General features: G+C 41.1%; 1 protein-coding gene across 3 annotated transcripts; it reads left to right on the forward strand.

Moving 5' to 3' along the window:
- Positions 1 to 400: 400 nt before the first annotated feature.
- PEX2 (peroxisomal biogenesis factor 2) lies at positions 401 to 16,170 on the forward strand. Of its 3 annotated transcripts, XM_082601627.1 has the most exons (3): positions 401 to 958; positions 3,279 to 3,309; positions 14,891 to 16,170. In XM_082601627.1, the coding sequence occupies exon 3, from the start codon at positions 14,908 to 14,910 to the stop codon at positions 15,823 to 15,825; it is 918 nt and encodes a 305-aa protein (XP_082457753.1). In that variant the 5' UTR covers positions 401 to 958; positions 3,279 to 3,309; positions 14,891 to 14,907; the 3' UTR covers positions 15,826 to 16,170. The 3 variants fall into 3 exon arrangements, with proteins under 3 accessions (XP_082457753.1, XP_082457752.1, XP_082457751.1); XM_082601626.1 differs by lacking the exon at positions 3,279 to 3,309; XM_082601625.1 differs by lacking the exons at positions 401 to 958; positions 3,279 to 3,309 and adding an exon at positions 14,618 to 14,730.
- The last annotated feature ends 3,529 nt before the right edge of the window (positions 16,171 to 19,699 follow it).

A 19,699-nucleotide genomic window follows, 5' to 3' on the forward strand; every position in this document is an offset into this window, starting at 1 on the left:
TGACTTCATTCAAACCTTAGAGCAAACCGGCCTGACAGTGCCATCCATGAGTAGGCAGTGGCGATTCTCAACGCCGGCTACATATAATTGCCTGGTGAACGCTCAAAAAATACCTTCCGTCGGGCCCCAGTCCTAGAAATCCCCCCTCACTTCCCCAGAACTGGGCGACCTGGCTGTCGGTGTTTCTAAGAGCTCTGGGGTGATTCACACCGACCCTGCGGCCGGGAGCTCACGGCCCCCAGTGCTGCGAGCGCGTCCAGTTCGCCCGGTAGGGCCTCCCGAGCCGCGGTTTTGCAGGGGCCACCTGCCTCCCTCAGCCTGCAGAGGCCAACAAGCCCCGCCGCCCACCCCCACCCCTACCCTTACGGCAGCGCCGCGCCGCAAAACTGCCCCAGCTCGGATGCTGCCGCGCTAGCCGGAGGCTCCCTTCCCAGTGGAACTATCCCGCGATGGGCCCTCCACCCGGGGCAGGCGAAGAGCCCCCGAAACGCGGAGGCGCCCCGCCGCCACTCGGCGGCGCTTGTCCGGAGGCCAGCTGCCGGCGCCCGAGGGCAGGGAAAGCCTTGCCTTCGAGAGCCCCCTGCTTCCCAGCGACCTCTGACACCGAGGCCTCTCCACGCGCGGCGCCCCCGCGTTCGCCACTCTCCTGCCAATCAGATACGGATTTCCTCCACTGCCAGCCGACCAATCATCGCGCGCGGGTGTCCTCTTCGGCCCTTCGGCTCTTCGTCTCTTCGGCCCTTCGGCCTTCGACACATGGACATTCGCTGTTCCGCGGCGCGCTAAAGCTTGGTTCTCGTTGGTTTAGTTTCCCCTTTTTTTCAGGCACTTCCGGGTTCTGCGTCACTACGTAAACCCGCGAGTTCCGGAAGTTTGGAGAGTGCTAGGAAAAGCCAAGCTTCCCAGAGAATGTTTCAGGAAGAGTTACTTGGAGCGGGGCGTTTCGCAGACTCCTAAGGTCAGTGTCGCCCGAGAGAGCCGGAGTGCGGACCTGAGGTCTGGCTTACAGCTGGGAGGGCGTGGAGTTTCACGACCTTGTAATTGTCGCCTTTTACTTGTTTCCCTGTTGTATTGTCTTTCTGTCTTCCTGGAAGAGGCAATCGCGATCTGATTTTGGGAAAGGCAGTGGGACAAACGTAAGCTCCTAAAAATAGTCTTAGGATCGCACCATTAAAAAGAAAAAAAGGAAAAAAGAAACACAGCTAGGCTTGAGCTCCTTTTCATTCTGCGAAGTGACTTTCTAGACACACACCTGGAAATCTTTTCCCCGCACTTGGCGGTGGTGAGATTTAACTGTTACGAACGGCTTAAGAATTATTCAGGATCAAAACTTTAATATCTGATGGTTCATGTAAAATGTTATGTTTGGTACCAAAAAAGTTGAATATGCTTAAGTTTCCAACATTTTTGAAAGACTATGAACTCAAAAGCAGGTTTAATTTTCTTGGGGAGAAAAAGTTACTGATAATTTTCTTAAAAAATTGCTTGTGATGAGCGTGTTATGTTTAACATTGATTTCGGATAAGAGATAGAATGTAAAAATCATTGTTCTTCTGAGGCCTTAAATTAAAACTCATTGTTTGTTTACTTATTTCTTTAGGTCCCATTTTCCAAAAATACTACATTTAGTGAAAGGGCTGTTCACAGAATCAGACCCAGTTGTTGACCGCTCACAACACGTCTGTATTCTATGATGTCCCTGGAACACTGTATACCTGAACAGTTTCAAGCAATTACAGGGAGGCTGAGGTTCCACCCACACCACAGTTTGTCGTCTAAATACCTTCCCATAATGAGTTACCTTTAGTTAAGCCTGAACAGAATAATCTTGGGATGGCTGACTCTTCCTTTTTCTTTTTCACTTTATCTTCTCCCCGATCTTGCCCATATTATCCATTACCTGTATCCAGAAAGATTAGAGTTGAATGGTTTTGGGCCATAAAGAGATTTGGAAGAAAAGAGAGAGTGGAATTAGGAAATATTTACAAGTTAAAAGGAGAACCCCTTATTTTTTTTCCTTAAAAAAAAAAAAAAAAAAAAGGAAAGAACATAGAAGTAACAGGACATAGTAGAGAACATGCTAGACTAAATCAAGAGAATTGAGTTCTACTCCTGACCAGGTCTACCTCTTAGCCTTATTCTCCTCATTTTTAGAAATTAAGAGTAGCACCTCAATCTGTGGTTTTAAAACTGTTCCATAGGAGGACTTCTGTAGAAATTTACTGGAGCCCTGCAGAGGAGAGATGAAACAAGCAAACCCTCAGCAGTATTTTACAAGAACAGCTATTTTTTCTGTTCTGCTTGAAAAACAGGGATCCCGTTAGGAAGATTAAATTCATATTTTAGACTAGATGATCTGTTTCCTTCTAGCATTAAAATTTTGTTTCTTTGGTTAATTTTTCATTTGTATTCAAGGTGCATTCCTTTGATTATTACAGTTTTTAAAATAATAATGTGTATATGTTCACAGTTAATTCATTACCAAAAGCCACAAACCTGTCTATATTCAACCTTATTTAATAGATACAAATTTTAAGTTTCTTTCTTTTTGATCAGAGTCGTACTTCCTTTTCTCTTTTCCCCCTACTTTTTAAAATTTTAGCCATACAATTTTTGCTTATATTTGAAGCTCATAATAGTCTTTGCAATAGGGAAGGCAGATGTTTTCCATTTTCCATTTTTGGTAGCTGAACCATAAAGATGTTAGCAGTCTTACCTAACGTCACATTACTAGTAAATTTCCAAGTCCTGTTCCCATGTTTTCCTCACAGCATCAAGTATATTTTAAGTTTCTTTGCCTCTTGCACTCCACCATGCTCCGGTTCCTCTAGCATAGGAAAAGGTATGCCATATGCACAGTCTTTATTTCTGGATGAAAGTTCTGCTCTGAATCACTGCCTCTTTTTTTTTTTTTTTTTTTCTCCCTTGATTATCTGGGTTGGACAACCTAGAAGCAAATTGGACGTTCCCTTTTTTCTCTTCACTGTGAAATGACAGCAGTTTCTAAACATTCCATGTTCCTCCTCAGTTCCTTTGGACGGTGGAAGAAACCTCAGGAGAAAAGCCCCAAACTGCCCGCACTTGCCCCACATCTGTAATCCTGGCACTGCAAGTACCATCGCTGTGATTTCTGGATGTGGACGTGGAAGCAGGGAAGAGGATGTCTAGCACCCTCTGTACTTCCCATTGTGGGCTGTTAACTTCCCACCTCTTCCCACCTTGGAATCAAAATGCCCTTTTCTAGATTGCTTTTTATCTTGTTTCATTTTATTTTCCAGAGCTCTTCCTTCTTACCTGCCTGTCAATAAGGTGAGATAAAATTTCATCCCGGTTTTCTTTTCTTTCTTCTTAACTATAAAAACATGAAAACCAAGAGCTCTGGAGTAATTCTGTTTTGATTATGTATACCCATTCCTTTCCAGTGTCAGGCAGGTTAGTTCGCGTTGCCTCTACCTGTGTATGGTATATGTTCATAATAGTTAAATGAATGTTTGCATCTCCTTTTTTCACCCCCATATTCCTTTGATTCAGATTTGATATTGAGTCTCCTTGAATGGTTCTCTGACCACATGAAAGACAGGAAAAGTAGATGAGGTGCATCCCAGGCAACTCGGGCAACTTTACCAGATTCCTTGAATTTCTTCCCTGTCTACAGTCCTGAGAGCTTGACTGGCGGTCTGGTGTTGGGAAAGATCATGAGGGAAAAATTCTGCTTCGAGCTCTGTGGGATTGAATTTGATCCAAGCTTACCAAATACCCATACTACTAACTTCCTTTTGTGTGTTCCACCATTTCTCTAGTGTTTACCAGAAATTTACTAAGCACCAGCTTGACCTTAAACAGGTTGTCAGTCTTCTCTTAATTTTTTACTTCTTAAAAAGGGCATAATATTTACCGTGTTACGAGGACTAAATGAAGTAAAGAACTGTAAAGAAAACGTCTAGTGCCTCATACATAGTATGTATCCCATGGTACTTCCTCCTTTTCCATTGCTAATACCTCTGTTCCTTCGTGGCTCTTCTCACATTCTCTCCAGTGCCATAAAATGTGCAATTAAACCTGTGTTCCAATAATCTTAAAGTCATTTAGAATTCTCTTCTTAGGCAATTATATCCTCAGGTTTTTTTCCAGATTTATAGAGTACTTAAAGATCCATGTGCTCAGTAAGTTTCATGTGGTTGCTGTTTGTTCATCCTTGGATTGCAATTTTTGCTGTAGTTCATGCCTGTAATCTTCATCTCTTAGTACTTAGCCACTTAAAATAGCCCCATCTGCATATCCTGCAGTGCCATACTAAAGTGTTTATGTTCATCTTTTAGGTCCATCATCACCTTGTCCATAGAGGATGCTGGTACAGAGCATGGCCCCACCACTTCTGCTTGTGTGATTTCATTCAAGTCAGCTCATCTCTCTGTGCCTCAGTTTCCTTGATTTAAAACACAAATACTGAAAGAACCTCTTTCATAATATTGTAAGGATTAAATGATTTAATATTTAATTTTGCAAAGGACACTTAGCTGTGGTCGTTGCTTATTAGCATTTCATAACCAGAAAGTAAGTGGTACAGGTTTACTGCAGTTGTAAACTCACAGATTGGTTGGGATTCTCTTCCATCAGGCTTCACTACTTTTTCCCATGAGGATTGAGTCTGTCTCATGGGTACCACCGTTCTGATTTCTCCGCTTTCTCTAGCCTTTTCCAAACTCATGTTCGACATGAACCATTTCTGCAGTTGGAAATGACTGTTCTTTTATCTTTTTCTCTTCCTCTTCCAAGGTTTCCTAAAATCCTATAAGGATTCTAGAGAGGTAGACTTTTTACAGTGCTTTTTTTTTTTTTTTTTTTAACTGCTAAAGAGCATAGTGTGGTAAAATGATTTGCCCAGAGTCACACAGCCTGCTGGTAAACCTGGGCTAGAATACAGAACTAATCAGAAGCAGTTTAACTCCCCTCCCCCACGTTCACTCAGACATCTGCTCTTTATTTCCACAATGCGCTTTCTTTCTCAAAGACTCAGAAGTATCAACTTTCTGAAAGAAAAGATGATGAGTGCCGTGCTGTCTTCTTAAAAATGTATTTGTGAAGTGAGGCCGAAATAATGGGCAATTCTGTTCTCAGGTTTAAAAAAAACTGTTTTGTGTTACTTGTAGATATGTGAGTAAATAACCGTAAGAGAAATAGGTAAGGTGCTCAATTGTGTAAGACTAATTGTAGTCTTGAAGATTGTAGTCTTTGAGTTGAATTCCCAACTCTCTCCAAATAAAAAGAGTATTTCCCCTCTGCTAGGGCAAGTTACTTATCATTGTTCGTCTTTTTGAGAAATGTATACTATTTTGAACTTTGTTCTTCCAGATATATTTTAAAGACATTTTGTTGCATACCCACTAGCACCCCCAAAAAGGAAAATTCTATTTGGAAATTGATGAGGATTGCATTTAAGAGTAATTCAAAGACCTAGTGTCCATAAGGGAATTTTCAAATTCTGCATGTCTTGTTTGTATCCAAATGAGAACAATTGGGATTTGTATCATCAGATATCTGTAAACTATTGAGACTTAGTTCATATTTGTTGAAAGAGAGGAACAAAAGAGCAGTGACAAGTCACTTAGCAAGCCTGTGGCAGAAGTGGGATTTGAACTTACAGTTGTTGATTTCTAGGCCTGTTCACAGTGCCAGAGGTCACTGTGTTCTAATGGGTCCCAGCCACAGCTTTTTCTCTTTTGCTCACGTTTGAAATGTGTTCTGGGAATCAGTGTCCTGTTAAATCTCTCTTTGATGCATGTCCCATTTATTAGTATTGATTTCAATACAATGGACAGTAAATCTATCTAACTACACAAAGGAAATAAAATAGTAGGGTATAGGTTCAAAGCTTAAGATCTCGGGTTATATAACTTTTTTCATATAACCTCCTAATATGAAATGCTGATTAATTTTTTTTTTTAACCTAAAAGGCAAAAATGGTCTCATCCATTTTGATTACTAGAACGTTTAGGATAGTGTGGTAGCAACATTGTTATACTAAAAATTAGTTGATTATTGTGGATCTAGAAAAGGATAATCTGGCAGGGAGCGGGTGCATGGATGGGTTTGAAACCTTAGCGATTACTTGGGAATCACATGTTTCTGCTGACAAAGTTTACAGGGCTGTAAATTTAAGTGTAGAATTTTTGTCGGCAGTATGCATTGACAAACATGCCTAATGGTAATACATCTAGTACTGAGCATCTTGGAACAGGTCAATAATAATGTGTATATTGATAGCAGTAATGTAGGAGATGTAACGTGGTATTATAGCTAAAAATCCATGTTATCCCCTTAATCATAATTACATTAATATTGACAGGCCCTTGACAATACCCGCATTATTATTGATAGATTTCTGTCAATAGCATGTTTTTAAATAAAATATATTCATTCATAATTTGTACTATACTCAATAAAAGCTCTGGAATACATCCTGAAAAATTCTTCCCTCTTCAGTGAGATACAATCATTTGTTTTGGTTTTGGAATGCAATATAGATGACAAAGTTTTATTTGGGGAATGAAAAGCTTAAAAAGAAAGCATGAGTTATTTAAGGGATAAGGTTATATATCGCTGCACTTAGTAAACGAATTTTCAGTTGTTTTTTTCTCTGTGAAAGAAAAGCAGTGTGACCTGTCCAGTGATAAAATATCAGCAGGAGACCTTTTTAATAGTTTTTAGTGCTAGATCATTTTGTCTTAAACATATTTATGTGACAAGTTAATGACACTAACCCTCGTAGGTGCTATACTTCTTATCTGGTCTTGATTTTTGCCTTAAGCATCTTTTTCACATATCCTTAACATAGCAGTATCCTTCACTAAACACTAATTTATTTAGTGCCAATTATACTTTTAATTAATTATTGTATAAGTCTCTTTGCATGGCCATAAATGTTTCCCCCTGGGTTAACTTTTTAGAATCTTAACTTAGTATAGTTTGGGAAATGGGGAGTGGGGAGGAAGAGGTTGATAGGATTGTGTATTAAAAGAATGAGATTTCATGGCAGAGTAGGAAAAAGCATCACCTGATTTTTGGCCTTCTGGAAAAATCAATTTGAATTAAATCTGATGGTGTTTGTTTCAATTCAAAACAATCCCAACTTTTTTGAAAAACGATTAGCTTGTATTTTTTTAACTATTCAAGTTTGAGCCTACTTTTGTGAAATTAGATACTAACCTACAAGAACCAATAATATGGGATTTTTAATACTTAAACTCTTGAAAGTAGAAGTAGACTGACCAATAGTTGGGTGTGGTTAGCAATCAATATAACAGAGTCAGGAAAACATTGGTTTACCAGAAGACTTGGGGATTTTTGATTCGAAAGTGTGAGGAAACTAATCTTTTTTATTTTCATAGTTGTCAGTGAAGCAAGTTAAATTACTATGACTTGTTCAGAAAGTTATTAATAAACACCTTAGTTAAGGCCCTTGAAAGGTTGCAGAAGTCCTGTAACTGGTCTTCCAGAATTGCAGTTTTCCTTTTCTTCAACTTCTTGAACTCCACCATCAGATTAATCTTTTAAAATTTATATCCTGTTATGTCTCTTCTCTTCTGTGGTTACTCATGGCTACAAAATCAATGCAATTTCCTTAAAACAGGGTCTTTTTGCAGGGTGTTGACTCTTCAGCCAGTTTCTCCTGCCAAGCCGTTAAGCTCTGGTCACAGCAGACGACTTTTTTCTTTATTTCCTAACAAGTGCAAAGACATTGATGGGGATTAAATAACGAAGGACGCAGCTCCTGTTGGAACCCATCCCTGTGTTTACCAGATAGACCATGGGCAGTGTCAGTGCTTGCGTATTTCTGGAGTTTGCACAACATTTCTGCCCCGGGGAGTTTTGTGACCCTTTATAGTGTTTTCCTACTTTGAGATCCATTCTTTGCTTCAGAGATCAATGGCTAGTCTTGATTACCATAGCATCCTATTTCTTTAGAAATGCTTGACTAAAAAGAAGTTAACTGAGACTTAACTATTTGGACCAAATCCCTGGTACCTAGGAGAATGCCCAGCATTTGGTCGGCACTCAATAAATATTGGTTAAATTGAGTAGCCATTTGTCAGAGAATTAGAATTCACTGAAACACCAACTTCTTACATTAGACTGAGAATAACTTTATGTGATTTTTAAGGCACTTATGCCATTTTTCTGTGTTCTACACCCATTATGGGCAAATATTATTGTATGACAGTGGAAGGAAGAAGTTCTATAATCAGACGAATTGAACTTCTAGTTATTTCGATTTCATCAGTTTCTTCTACTCTTGAGCACTGCCCTTCTCTAAAGCCAGTATTCTAGAATAACTGACCTGCCAGAAGGCAGGAGTTGGGGGGGAGGAGGAACTGAATGGAGTGTGTTGGTGAGGAACCAAGGTTGGATGCCCGTCTTGGACTGCCTGTATCAGGCCCTGTTCAGCAAAGCACCATAGAGTCAGGTGCTATCGGTGTGCATTCTGGAGGTTTCTCTGCTTCCGGATCAACAGGTACAGCCATGTGGATGTGGGTGAAACAGCCCAGAGAGCAAGTCATGCTGGCACCCACCCCTGTTCTCTCGGGATTTCCACCCCAACATCTCCTCTCAGATAAGATGCAAGTGAAGGGTGTGATGAGTTCCACTGGACCCTGTCTCGCCCCTTCCCGTCCAGCCCCCACATGTGCCCACGTCAAAGTGACATCATGTTCACTGTGTAACTGCCCCAATTATGTTTTAATGGTGTAGTCAGTATTTCCTGGGGAAAAAAAAATCTTTTACCACAGGTCGATTGAGGCATTAGATGAGTAATAATGAAGATTTCAGTCTTTTGAAATGAGATTTGGTAAAACCCACCAAGTCTTTTTCTTCTTATGCTCATCCCTAACCAAAGTAGCAATAATACAATAATAATACTGCTTTCCCATTTCCAAACCACTTTCATAACATTATCTGCTTTAATCTTACCAACATTGTCAGGTAGTGGTTCATTTCCAACTTCTAGAAGAGTCTGATGCTAATGACTTTTTTAAGATTACATAGCAACTAAATGACCAAGCTGGAACTTGAGCCCAAGTCCATCTGATTTTAAACCTGGTCTTTCTACTCTGTCACAGTTGCCAGACAAGAATATAGAGCAATAGGAAGGCTATTCTACCTTAACAAACTATGGTGCATAATGGACAGTGTCTGTTCTATGTTTACAACGAAAAGAAGTCACAAAAATGACTAAAATGTTGGACACTAAAACCTAAAACAAAACAAAACAAAAAAAAACAGAGAAACAAATTATTTATCTGGAAGAGCAAAGGCCAAAGAGTAGTTAATAATAGTCTTCTGCTCTAGTAAAGAGTCTTCTGTAGGGAGGAGATCGAGCCCAGCTGTTCTTAATCTACACCGAGGCCAGGCCTGGGGCGAAGAAAAGGAAAGAAAAAAAAAAATGTTAAACTGTAACAGAAGGGATAAGAAAGAATTTTTTGATAATAAGGATTGTTAAATATTGGATTGGTTAGAGAGTGTGTTAAGTCTTCTTTTCTGGCAGCCATTAAATATTCCTGTCTTTACTAAATGTCCGTCAGTATGATTCCTCCAGAAATGAGAGACTTGAAATAGATGATTCCTCTGAGAATCCACTCTCTCTGAGCAGTTTCTCCCTACATATAAGTAAGGAACCTGAGAAGAGATCGCTCCCCTCAGCCTCCAGTTCATCTAGATGCTCTCAGCAATGTTCAGTCAGTACAAATTCACTACCAAACTACTCATTCCACTGCATATGGGATCAACAGATCTTTACTAAGCAACTACTATGTGCCTGTCTTTGTGGTAAGTTCTATAAGATTACTAAGAACTGATTGTGAGTCTAATATCTGAAGATACATAAATTGGCACAACTGGTGCTCTAACACAAGCCAGCTTTCTCATCTGACCCTCAACTGAAAAGCATAGCAATCCATCCAGTTCAAGTTGGGGGCAGGGAAGGGGTGAGGGGAGGGGACTGATAGTGTTGGACTTGATGTCGATGTCCAGTATGATCTGAGCTTTTTCAGGAGTACTTTTACAAAAAGAGAGTTTCCCTTATCTTGCTGACCACAGAATACGAAACCTGGGGAAGACGCCGAGTTTTTGACTCTGTCACAGTAGAAGAGTTGCATATACCGTATTCCCACCTATCCTGAACGATTTATAGAATTTTGCATGGGGACAGCTGAGTTAGGTATCAAAGTCACTTTGTGGGTGGCAAGCACTTTGAGAAGCAAGTATGAGGCAGTTTCCCTTAACTAGTTTATGGTCAAGTTAGGGAGAGAAGATGTATTCACACAACTGAAATCACAGTACAGAGTTGAGGGCTCAAGCATGTGACACGGACAATTGCTGTCAGAGTTAAAAATGCTGACAATGGGAGTTGGAGATAATTGTGAAGGTTTCGTGGAAAATGTAACTGGGTTGGAATGTGAAGGGCAGATGGTTGAAGGCGGTAGGAGGAGTTGCTGGGGAAGGTAAGTGTTTTAGGTACATGAGAAAAGGTACAAAGGCAGGACCAAAGGATAGTCTGCAATTAAAGGTACTTTGGTGGATAACGGGTTATATGTTTACAGAGATGGAGACAGAGTTGAGCTAGGTTAGGTCTAAGAAGTTTGTACTTTATCCCAGGGGCAATAATGAGGTAAAAAAGACATGATTTGGTAAATAAGAATAAATAACTTTATAGAGGTTGGTTTGCTTATGAGGTTTTTCAAATAATGTTTTAGTTTTTTTTTTCTTTTCTTAATTACATAAATGTTATGTTAATTGAGAAGATTTGTAAACTGCAGAAAAAAGAAAAGAATAATCACTGATGATTTTTTACATAAATTTGGGGATGTTTTTCTATTGAGATAGTTTTAAAATTTATGTAGTGTCTTTGAGAACCTTGCAATACCATCTGCCTTCGCTAATGCCTGACTTGTCCATCACCTTGCCTGCTTCCCTTGTGCAGACCTTGGTGGGGATCTTTAAAGTGAGAGCCAGGACAGGGCTTTCTTTATCTTTGCATCCCAGGCACCTGGCAGGGCTAGGATGTATTGATGCTCACAAAAATTGTGGAATCTGTGAATGGTCTCAGTATCACAAGGACTGCTTAATAGCAGAAAGAGAAAGCCTGAATCAGTGAAGATTTGTAGGAACCTCTGTAGATCTAGGAATGAAAACCAAGCAGAAATGAGCGGGAAGTCCAGCATGCAGCATTGAGCTGTATGGGTGATAGATATGACCACAAAATTATGAATTCAGCTTTGAAATGGACTAGCCTAGTAATTTGCAACATCACCTGGGAACTTGCTAGAAATGCAAATTCTTGGCTCCCACTCCGGGCCTACTGAATCAGAAAATCTGGAACTGAGGGATGCAATCTAACAAGTCCTCTGCATGATGAGTGCCGAGGTTTGAAGAGCGCTAGACTAGAAGCACAGAGAGACTACAGGACCGTGATGTGAAGACCCCAGCAGAGAAAGTTTGAAAGGCCAAAGGTTTGTGTTAGCAGTGAACCTAACCCATGAAATGCCACGGTAGCTGGAGTAGGAAACCATGAGAATAAGATGATGTTGTTACAAAGAAAGTTGAATGTGCTGTAAATGGACAAGATCTACCTATCTTTAGACTTCTGCCTTCCTGATCGTAGCATTTAAATAGATCAAGTAAATTTAAAATAGATTGGTCCCATGAGAGGGGGCTCACACTCAAAATCTCCACCCAGATTTTCTCTGTCATATCCCCATAACTGCCTACTGAGCTTTTCCACTTAGCTGTCTCACAGGAGCCTCAGATCTCTAAAACTACACAGATTTATTATCTTTCTCTTCAAATATATATCTCTGCATGTGTTTCCTATTTCAGAGAATTGGACTACCATCCACTCCATTACTCAAGTCAGTTATTCTTGGCTTACTTCTCACTAAGTCGTGTCCATTCCTCCACCTCCAAGCTTTCAAAGGTACCTACTTTTCTCCATCCCCATTGATACCTTTCTAATTTAGACCATCATTAGTTTCTCACTAAATCATGTTAACAGTCGTCTTAATTGGTCTCTCTGCCTCCAGTCTTTCAGCCTCTGATCCATTCTCCATGTGGCCAGAACAAGCTGTCTAAAATGCAGTGATTAGTTCTTTGCTTACAGCCATTCAGTGGCTCCCCCATTACCTTCTTGATAAAATGCAGCCTTCTCAACCCGGCCTTTAGAGCCTTTAGCTTCCGTCTTTTGCTTTCCTTTCCAGCCTGATCTTTTGTCCTGACCCCTCCTGTCCTTGGCACCTAGCGTTTCCTCTGTTGGAGTGTTTTTCTTACCTTCTTGTACCTGCCGGACACTGCTGATCCTTCAGGTGGCTTCAGAGATCTTGCCTCCCCCCTGAAGCCTTCTTGGACCTTCTGAGGTCTAGTTATGAGCAAAATGTTCTGAAGTTCCCCTTGCACATCACCTATCACACCTTATTGTAATTGCCTGTGTGTTATTTTGTGCAGCACACTCTTCCTTTCCCCCTCCTCCCACTCACTAGATTATAATCTCCGCAAGGGTTGAGACTGTGTCTGTTCTCCCATTTTGTCACTGGCTCTGACACATTCATTGGGAAACAGCAGACGCACAAGAAACATGTTGAAAGAAGTAGTAATCAACAGTCAGATATGGTAACTTGAAATAGTTTTAAAGGTTTTTGGCTCGGAATTTGTATTTTCTACCCTTCACCCACCCTAGACTTTCGTGCTCACTACTCCACTCATCTAGTATTTGCAGGAGGCGGTCTGTGTACCAGGCACTGCGCTAGTTGCTAAGATCCAGCTGTGACAAGACTGAATCTTCGCAACAGGGCTTATCCTCTAGCGGAGGAAATAGACAATTAAAAAGTAGTTTACGAACAGTGAATACATAAAGGCCAAGAAAGAGGAAGGACAGGGTGCTAAAGGAACAGCTAGAGAAGCAGCTAACTCATACTTGGAGGGTCAGAAGGAAGTGGTCCCTAAGTTGGTACTTAAAACTTAGTATCATGTGAGTTTTTCAGTTAAAGAATGGGAACAGACTGTTCCAGGTGACGGGAGCAGATGGCAAATGTCCACTAGGGAACAAGAGAGGGGGCCACTTTGTGACTAGAGGTTGAAGCATTAGGAAGGAAAGCAGCCTGGGGGTAGATTTGGGGAGGCTCGTGTTTTAGAAGGATTGCCATGTGGGAAATTCACTGAAGGATGCAAAAGGTAAGATAGACCAATTAGATGTCATCCAGCGGGGAGCTGAGAGCAGCCAGAATGAGGAAAAGGCTGGGAGAGGATAGAGTCCTGAATGGATTAGAAAAACAGAGAAGAAAGAGCACTCTGTCCTAATCCCCTTGTTTCTTTCCTGTAGCTCCTGGCTAGTGCTAGGCAAGGATTTCACAGAACTTGCAGCCCAAATCCCCACTGTTGTAGCTTATAGGCTGCCAAGTCAAGTCTTGAGGGAGCTGCAGGAAGAGGGAAAATGTTGAGATCACGCACCCTATTTATCAGTGAGAAGTATTCCTGTCATGGATCTGGTTTGAGAAGAAAACAGCACTAAACCACCTATTATTTAGTAGTCATTTTTGTTTATTTTTGTATAATTTTGTAAAAAAATATAATAGAATTTGAAAGCATTTTAGAGGTCATTTTGTCTCCGGTCCTTAGTTTTGTAAGTGAAGAAACGAAAGCAGAGACATGGTAAAATGACTTGACCAAGGTCACAATTGCTGCACATTTGGCGGCAGTGAACTTCACCGGGATCCCTGCCTCTATCTGTAGCTTAGTGTTCCCTTAGTGCCTCGGGCCTTGCAAAGGCCTTTTGATGGCCCAGAGATCATGATCCAGCTCTGTGTGTTGAGGGCCTGTTTTAGAAACTAAATTTAAAGGGATTTCTTGTCATAGTTTGAATTTGCCAGTTCATTAATAAAATGTAAAATACCTAAAGTAAAATGTAGAATCTCTAAACTCCTTAACAACAGTAGCTTCCGGGTGGTTTAATCTCATTGATTTGCACAAAATAGCATTTAATAAATGCATTTTGAATGATTCAGTCATACCCAGCTAACCATTAATCAGCTTTTTTCCATTTCATTTTAAAAGATTTTTATCCCTATAGCACCTATTTGTTTCTTTAGTGTTTTTATGAAATGATCTCAGTGTCAATTTTTACATCATAGTTTCTTTTTCTTAGAAAACTGTATGTGCACCTTAATAATGACATTGCTGCATTCATGTTGCTTTGCGCTACTGTTTATTTTCTATGATTGTGTGCTAGAATAATAAATACTTACTGCTTAATTTTGTTTTCTCCTAACTTCCTTTACAAATGTAAAATGTTCTTGGGACACATTAAATGGCTTGTTGAAAATATTCCTTCGGAGTCAGTAGAGGTGCTGGAAATTAAACTGAGGTCTTGACTTATCATCCATTGCAACGTTCCACACAGTTCATTGTATTTATTAAGTAAGTTCATGCATTTAATAGGTCATGTTATTATTCAGCCTCATCGCTGTTAGCCTCAGGATTTTATCATCTCCCTTTAAAATATCTAACCCAGGAGGACTACCTAGGGGAAAGTTTGTGGAAAAAAGATGCAACTTGCTAAAACTTGTTATTCCTTTGATTAGGAGGGCCAAAAAAAAAAAAAAAAAAAAAGAATGGAAAGAAAAGATAGGAGAAGAAAGGAAAGGAGAGAGGGAGGAGAGAGAGAGAAGAAAGAGGAAGAAGTTCCAAGTAAGAAGTGACTGTTTACTGTGCTGCTTTGATGCTACTGAAAGCCCATCTCCTCTGTGTCCTGTGTCATTTGTGTGTCACAGTTTTCCAAGTGTAAGTTGAGAAGATAGTACAAGATTGCAACTGTTTGATGATGGTTTCTAATTGTACTTTTTCCTAGAGACCTTTAGAGAAGGCATGGCTTCCAAAGATGAGAATATGAAGCGGACAAACAGAGTGCTAAGAATAAGCCAGTTGGATGCACTTGAACTAAACAAGGCCCTGGAACAACTCGTTTGGTCCCAGTTTACCCAGTGCTTTCATGGATTTAAGCCAGGGCTGTTAGCCCGCTTTGAACCAGAGGTGAAAGCATTTTTGTGGCTTTTCTTGTGGAGATTCACCATCTACTCTAAAAATGCCACCGTGGGACAGTCAGTTTTGAATATTCAGTACAAGAACGATTTTTCCCCAAACCTGAGATACCAGCCACTGAGCAAAAATCAAAAGCTCTGGTATGCCGTCTGTACAATCGGTGGGAAGTGGTTAGAAGAACGATGCTACGATTTGTTTCGAAACCGTCACGTAGCATCCTTCAGGAAAGCCAAGCAGTGTGTGAATCTCATGGTTGGACTTTTGAAGCTGGGCAGGTTGATTAATTTCTTGATTTTCCTTCAAAGGGGCAAGTTCGCAACTTTGACCGAGCGTCTGCTGGGCATCCGTTCTGTATTTTGCAGGCCCCAAAATGTCCGAGAAGTAGGCTTTGAGTATATGAATAGAGAACTCCTCTGGCACAGCTTTGCCGAGTTTCTGATTTTCCTCTTACCACTTGTCAATATCCAGAAGTTGAAAGCCAAGCTCTCTTCATGGTGTATCCCTCTGACCAGAGCTCCAAGCAGTGACAACACACTGGCCACTAGTGGCAGACAGTGTTCTCTGTGTGGGGAGTGGCCCACCATGCCTCACACCATAGGCTGCGAGCATGTTTTCTGTTACTACTGTGTGAAGAGTAGCTTCTTATTTGATGTGTCCTTTGCTTGTCCTAAGTGCGGCACAGAGGTCCACAACCTGCAACCACTGAAATCAGGAATCGAGATGACAGAAGTGAATGCCCTTTAGAAGCTAAAATTGTTTCCTCTGAGGAGAACTGTATTTTGTCTAAATCCTTAGCATGAATCATTCTAAGCATACTATTTAGGTATGTCTTACGAGGACATGTGCTTCTCAGCCACTGCCCTCTGTTCCTTTCCAGGCACGACGAAATTCTGCGCATAGTGGAAACCACATGATTCTAAACATATGATATAAATGGTAACATATTATTTTTTTTAATCATTGCATTTAATTTTTAATGTCAAGAATAATGGATAGTTTTTATCAAATGACCACTAAGAATGCTCCTTCATTCTACTACTTCCTGGAAAGAGGTTAGACTCTAAAAATAAAAGATTGTGGTGACTCTGAGATGAGTGGGCATTTATTTTCAGAAATGACACCATAACATCATAAAATGACAATAGTAAGGCCCTTTGTTCTAAACTTTCAGATCTGATGTCTCAATTGTAATTTTAAGCTTTTCTCTGAAGCCAGCTTTTAAAGGATTCAGTCAGTTTCATTCTCAGGCCAAACGACGGCCACCAGAAGCTCAAGACTTACATTTTACCAGCTTTCTGATCCCACTGGCCTGAGAGCTTCTTGCCTAATAGTTCTGGCAAAGTCCAGGAGCTCACAGTTATTGGTCAGCCTGAGATTATGTGCACATTCCTATACCAGGATGGAGAAATACTGCTCCCGGTCATTCAAATGTGGGTGACATACCCTCACGAACACCTATGCACCTAAAGCAGGACAGGAAGCAGTTCACCACAGGTGTTCTTAGGAGAATGGTGGCCACCAGAAAGGGGAAAGCAGTAGATCCCAACTAGAATCTCCCTTTGCCTTCTATATCCCAGAGTCTTTATTTTACCAGTGATCTACTTTGATAAGGACATTATACGTAAATGGTCATCTTAGATTGCAGATATGAAAGGATGAAATAAAGTTAACAAGACTTTGTTCTACCAACAGTTTTGTTATAGTGTTATTTTGATAGCGAATTCTGAGTAGGTGCCCACATTGTCATAATTTTAACATGAAAACACAATACACCTACGCTAACTAACGGTTGTCAATATTATAGGGTTTTCTTCTTCTCTACAGACCCTAATGGCACTTAGTACAATCTTTTGTTTTTTCTTTCTTCATTTAACATCTGCCACCCCCACTAAGGGATAACCCCCCATGAGGTCAGAGACTGTGGCTGTTCTGCTCATCATTGGATAGCCAGAAGCTGCCTCTTGGTTCCAGTGTACCAAGAGACATCTTGTTAGCCAGTGATGAAACCTAACATCACAGGTTGGGTTCTGCAGAAACAGATGTCGAAAAGGGTTAGAAGTATCAATACAAGATAGTCGTTAGGGATCCACGCCTGTGAAAGGAAATGGTGAAGAAGCAGGAATAGCAGAGGAAACAGAACTGTAAGCCAGGCCTGGCAGCCTCGGCCAACCCTGAGGCGATTTCTGGAGCATTTTGTCTTTCAGGATGTCCTAGGCGGGGCCAGAGTAGTCAGGCCTTTGACCTCCACCTCTCAGACACTGGATATGGCCGCTCCGGGGAGGGCACGACCTCAGGCCTGGCCGCTCTGCACCCAGGGCGGACCCTGAAGGAACTGAGGGCTGAGGCAGCCTGCGGACCTGACCCACCACAGTGAGGCCACAGGGCCATCCTCAGAGGAGGAGCCAGGTGGCTACCCCGGTGGGTATCACAACCACTCCCGTCTCTCTTTTTTCTTTATAGTTTCCCTTCTTTTGTTTTCCCTGCTTTTAAGGATATTTGACACAGAGCACACTCAGGGCAGCTGGCATTCACCTTCTCATCACTGGGCGACGTGTACACTTAGCGCTGCCTCAGGGAGCTTCACCTCCCCCCCAGAGACGCAGGCCTGCCGGCCAAGCTGCTGTGACAGCCTCAGACTCTATCTAGTCCCTGCTGCCCTGTGGCTGCCAGGAGACTTACCTGAACCCTGGTGCTTCTGTTCCCACCCCCCAGCGGCCTCAGGGCCCAAAGTTCCTGACAACTGGGTCGTATTTAGCTACATCCTATGTTTCCACTTCAGCATCCAGAACCTAAAGTTCAGCCCTGAGCGTCCCCCTTTGAGAAAATAAGAACTTCCGCACTAACACTTGTCTTTTCTCTCCCGTGCAACTTGTTCTCAAGTCAGGTTTGCTACTTGTGTATGTAGTGTATCCAAGTGGCTTCAGTGATCGTATCTAAAATACATCCCTCCAAGCAAACACAAGGCATGACCCACACCCTTGTTCCCAGCTCCCCCGCCTGCAGTACTTAGCGGCTGTGGGGTATGGACAGGTTTATTTAACTTCTCTGAGTTTCAATTTGCTCAACCTATGAAATGGGCATTCAGTAATGTCAACCTCTTAGGACTGTAATGGGAATTAAGTAACATATCATTCTTTCAAAAATTATCTCCTGAGCCCCTACAGGCATTCTTCTGTACTCAGAGATGTGTTCATGAATAAAACAAACCCCCTGGCTTTCATGGAGTTTACATTCTTGGAGGGGTGACAGACAATAAACACATGTAAGATCATTTCAGATGTTAGAAGTACTCTGAAGAAAATAAAACAGGCTAAGGGAATGGAGAGTGACAAGGGATGCTGTATTGAATTACATGCTCCTGGAAATCCTCTCTGAGGAGCTGAAATTTGAAGAGATCTGAATGAAAAGAGGGAGAGAGCCAAGGAGAGAAGGGGTGCCAGGATAAGAAAATGGCAAGTGCCCAAGGTCTCAGGTGAGCGTCCATCACCTGTTCAAAGAACAGCAAGAAATCAGAGCGAGCAAGAGAGGTGGGAAATGAGGCAGTGAGATAAGGGGATCCAGGGCTGGCCCTTGCAGGCCAGGGTGAAAAGATACCCGAATTTATTCTAAGGATGAGGAAACCACCAGAAGGTTTTAAACAGAGAAATGATATCAAACTTACATTGTTTTAAAGGATCACAATGACTATTGTGTGAAGAGTTATGAGTAAAAGCAAGAAAACCAGTTCAAAGGCTACAGCAAATAATCAGTCGATACAAGCCACGATTCTTAACGATTATTCTATTAGGTTTGTGGTACGTTAACAGCATCACTATCTGAAATGGCCACAGCCAGCAAAGCCTTGAGAAATTCAAACAGATTTTCATAGATTTCATGCACCACAGCTCTACCCATGGCATAGTTCTTTGAGTTCCCATTTAGGGGCTGCTTTATTTTGAATAGATTTCTAATGAACTTTCACCAACAGATGAAAAATAACAGACGAGAGATGGAGAACATTGGTAAAAAGCAAGCATGTTTATAGTAACAAGAAATAATAGAAAAACTGGTATCAGTGGAAAAAAAATTTAAAAACTAATCTGGTAACATTTAGAGTAGGGACACACGGACTCTGAAGAATAACTGAATAGTAATTGTGGCTTTAAAAAATGACCTCAGATCATCAATAAAAGTACTTTACAATCTGTATCATTTGGTTAAGGAGGCAGTGACATTAACATTGCTGTATTTGAGGAAGCCTTCAAAATGTGTTGGCACTCAAAGGCAAAATCTTGATTCCTTTGGAAGCTGTTTTTCCTAACAGGGCTCAGTAAGTGAAGTGTTACTCTATTAAGAAAAGATGTTTTCAGCAACAGAACAATGCCAAACAGACTTTTTAGCCAAACCAATAGGCCATATTGTCTATAGGACTGATGCTCCAGGGTTCTCTGCAGTCAACATTAGTGTGTAGTGTACATTTGTACTCATCACCACAAGTAATTTGGCAAGTATTTTGCGTGTATGGTTTTTTTTTTCCTTCAAAGAGTATGTACGTTATGTAACAAGACAGAATAGGCCTTTATGTTTCCATGTCGTAATTTTCTCGATATTTTCCAGGTCTTATTTTCTCTCGATGTTT

Source organism: Mesoplodon mirus (genome assembly GCF_964341445.2).
Source record: "Mesoplodon mirus genome assembly, chromosome: 16".
Lineage (NCBI taxonomy): Eukaryota > Metazoa > Chordata > Mammalia > Artiodactyla > Ziphiidae > Mesoplodon > Mesoplodon mirus.

Bases quoted from the DNA above. Each gene is read 5' to 3' on its own strand.
- PEX2 (XM_082601625.1), top strand. From the start codon at position 14,655: ATGGAAAGAAAAGATAGGAGAAGAAAGGAAAGGAGAGAGGGAGGAGAG. The intron at 14,731-14,890 runs GTAAGAAGTGAC...ACTTTTTCCTAG, and splicing joins GAAAGAGGAAGAAGTTCCAA to AGACCTTTAGAGAAGGCATG.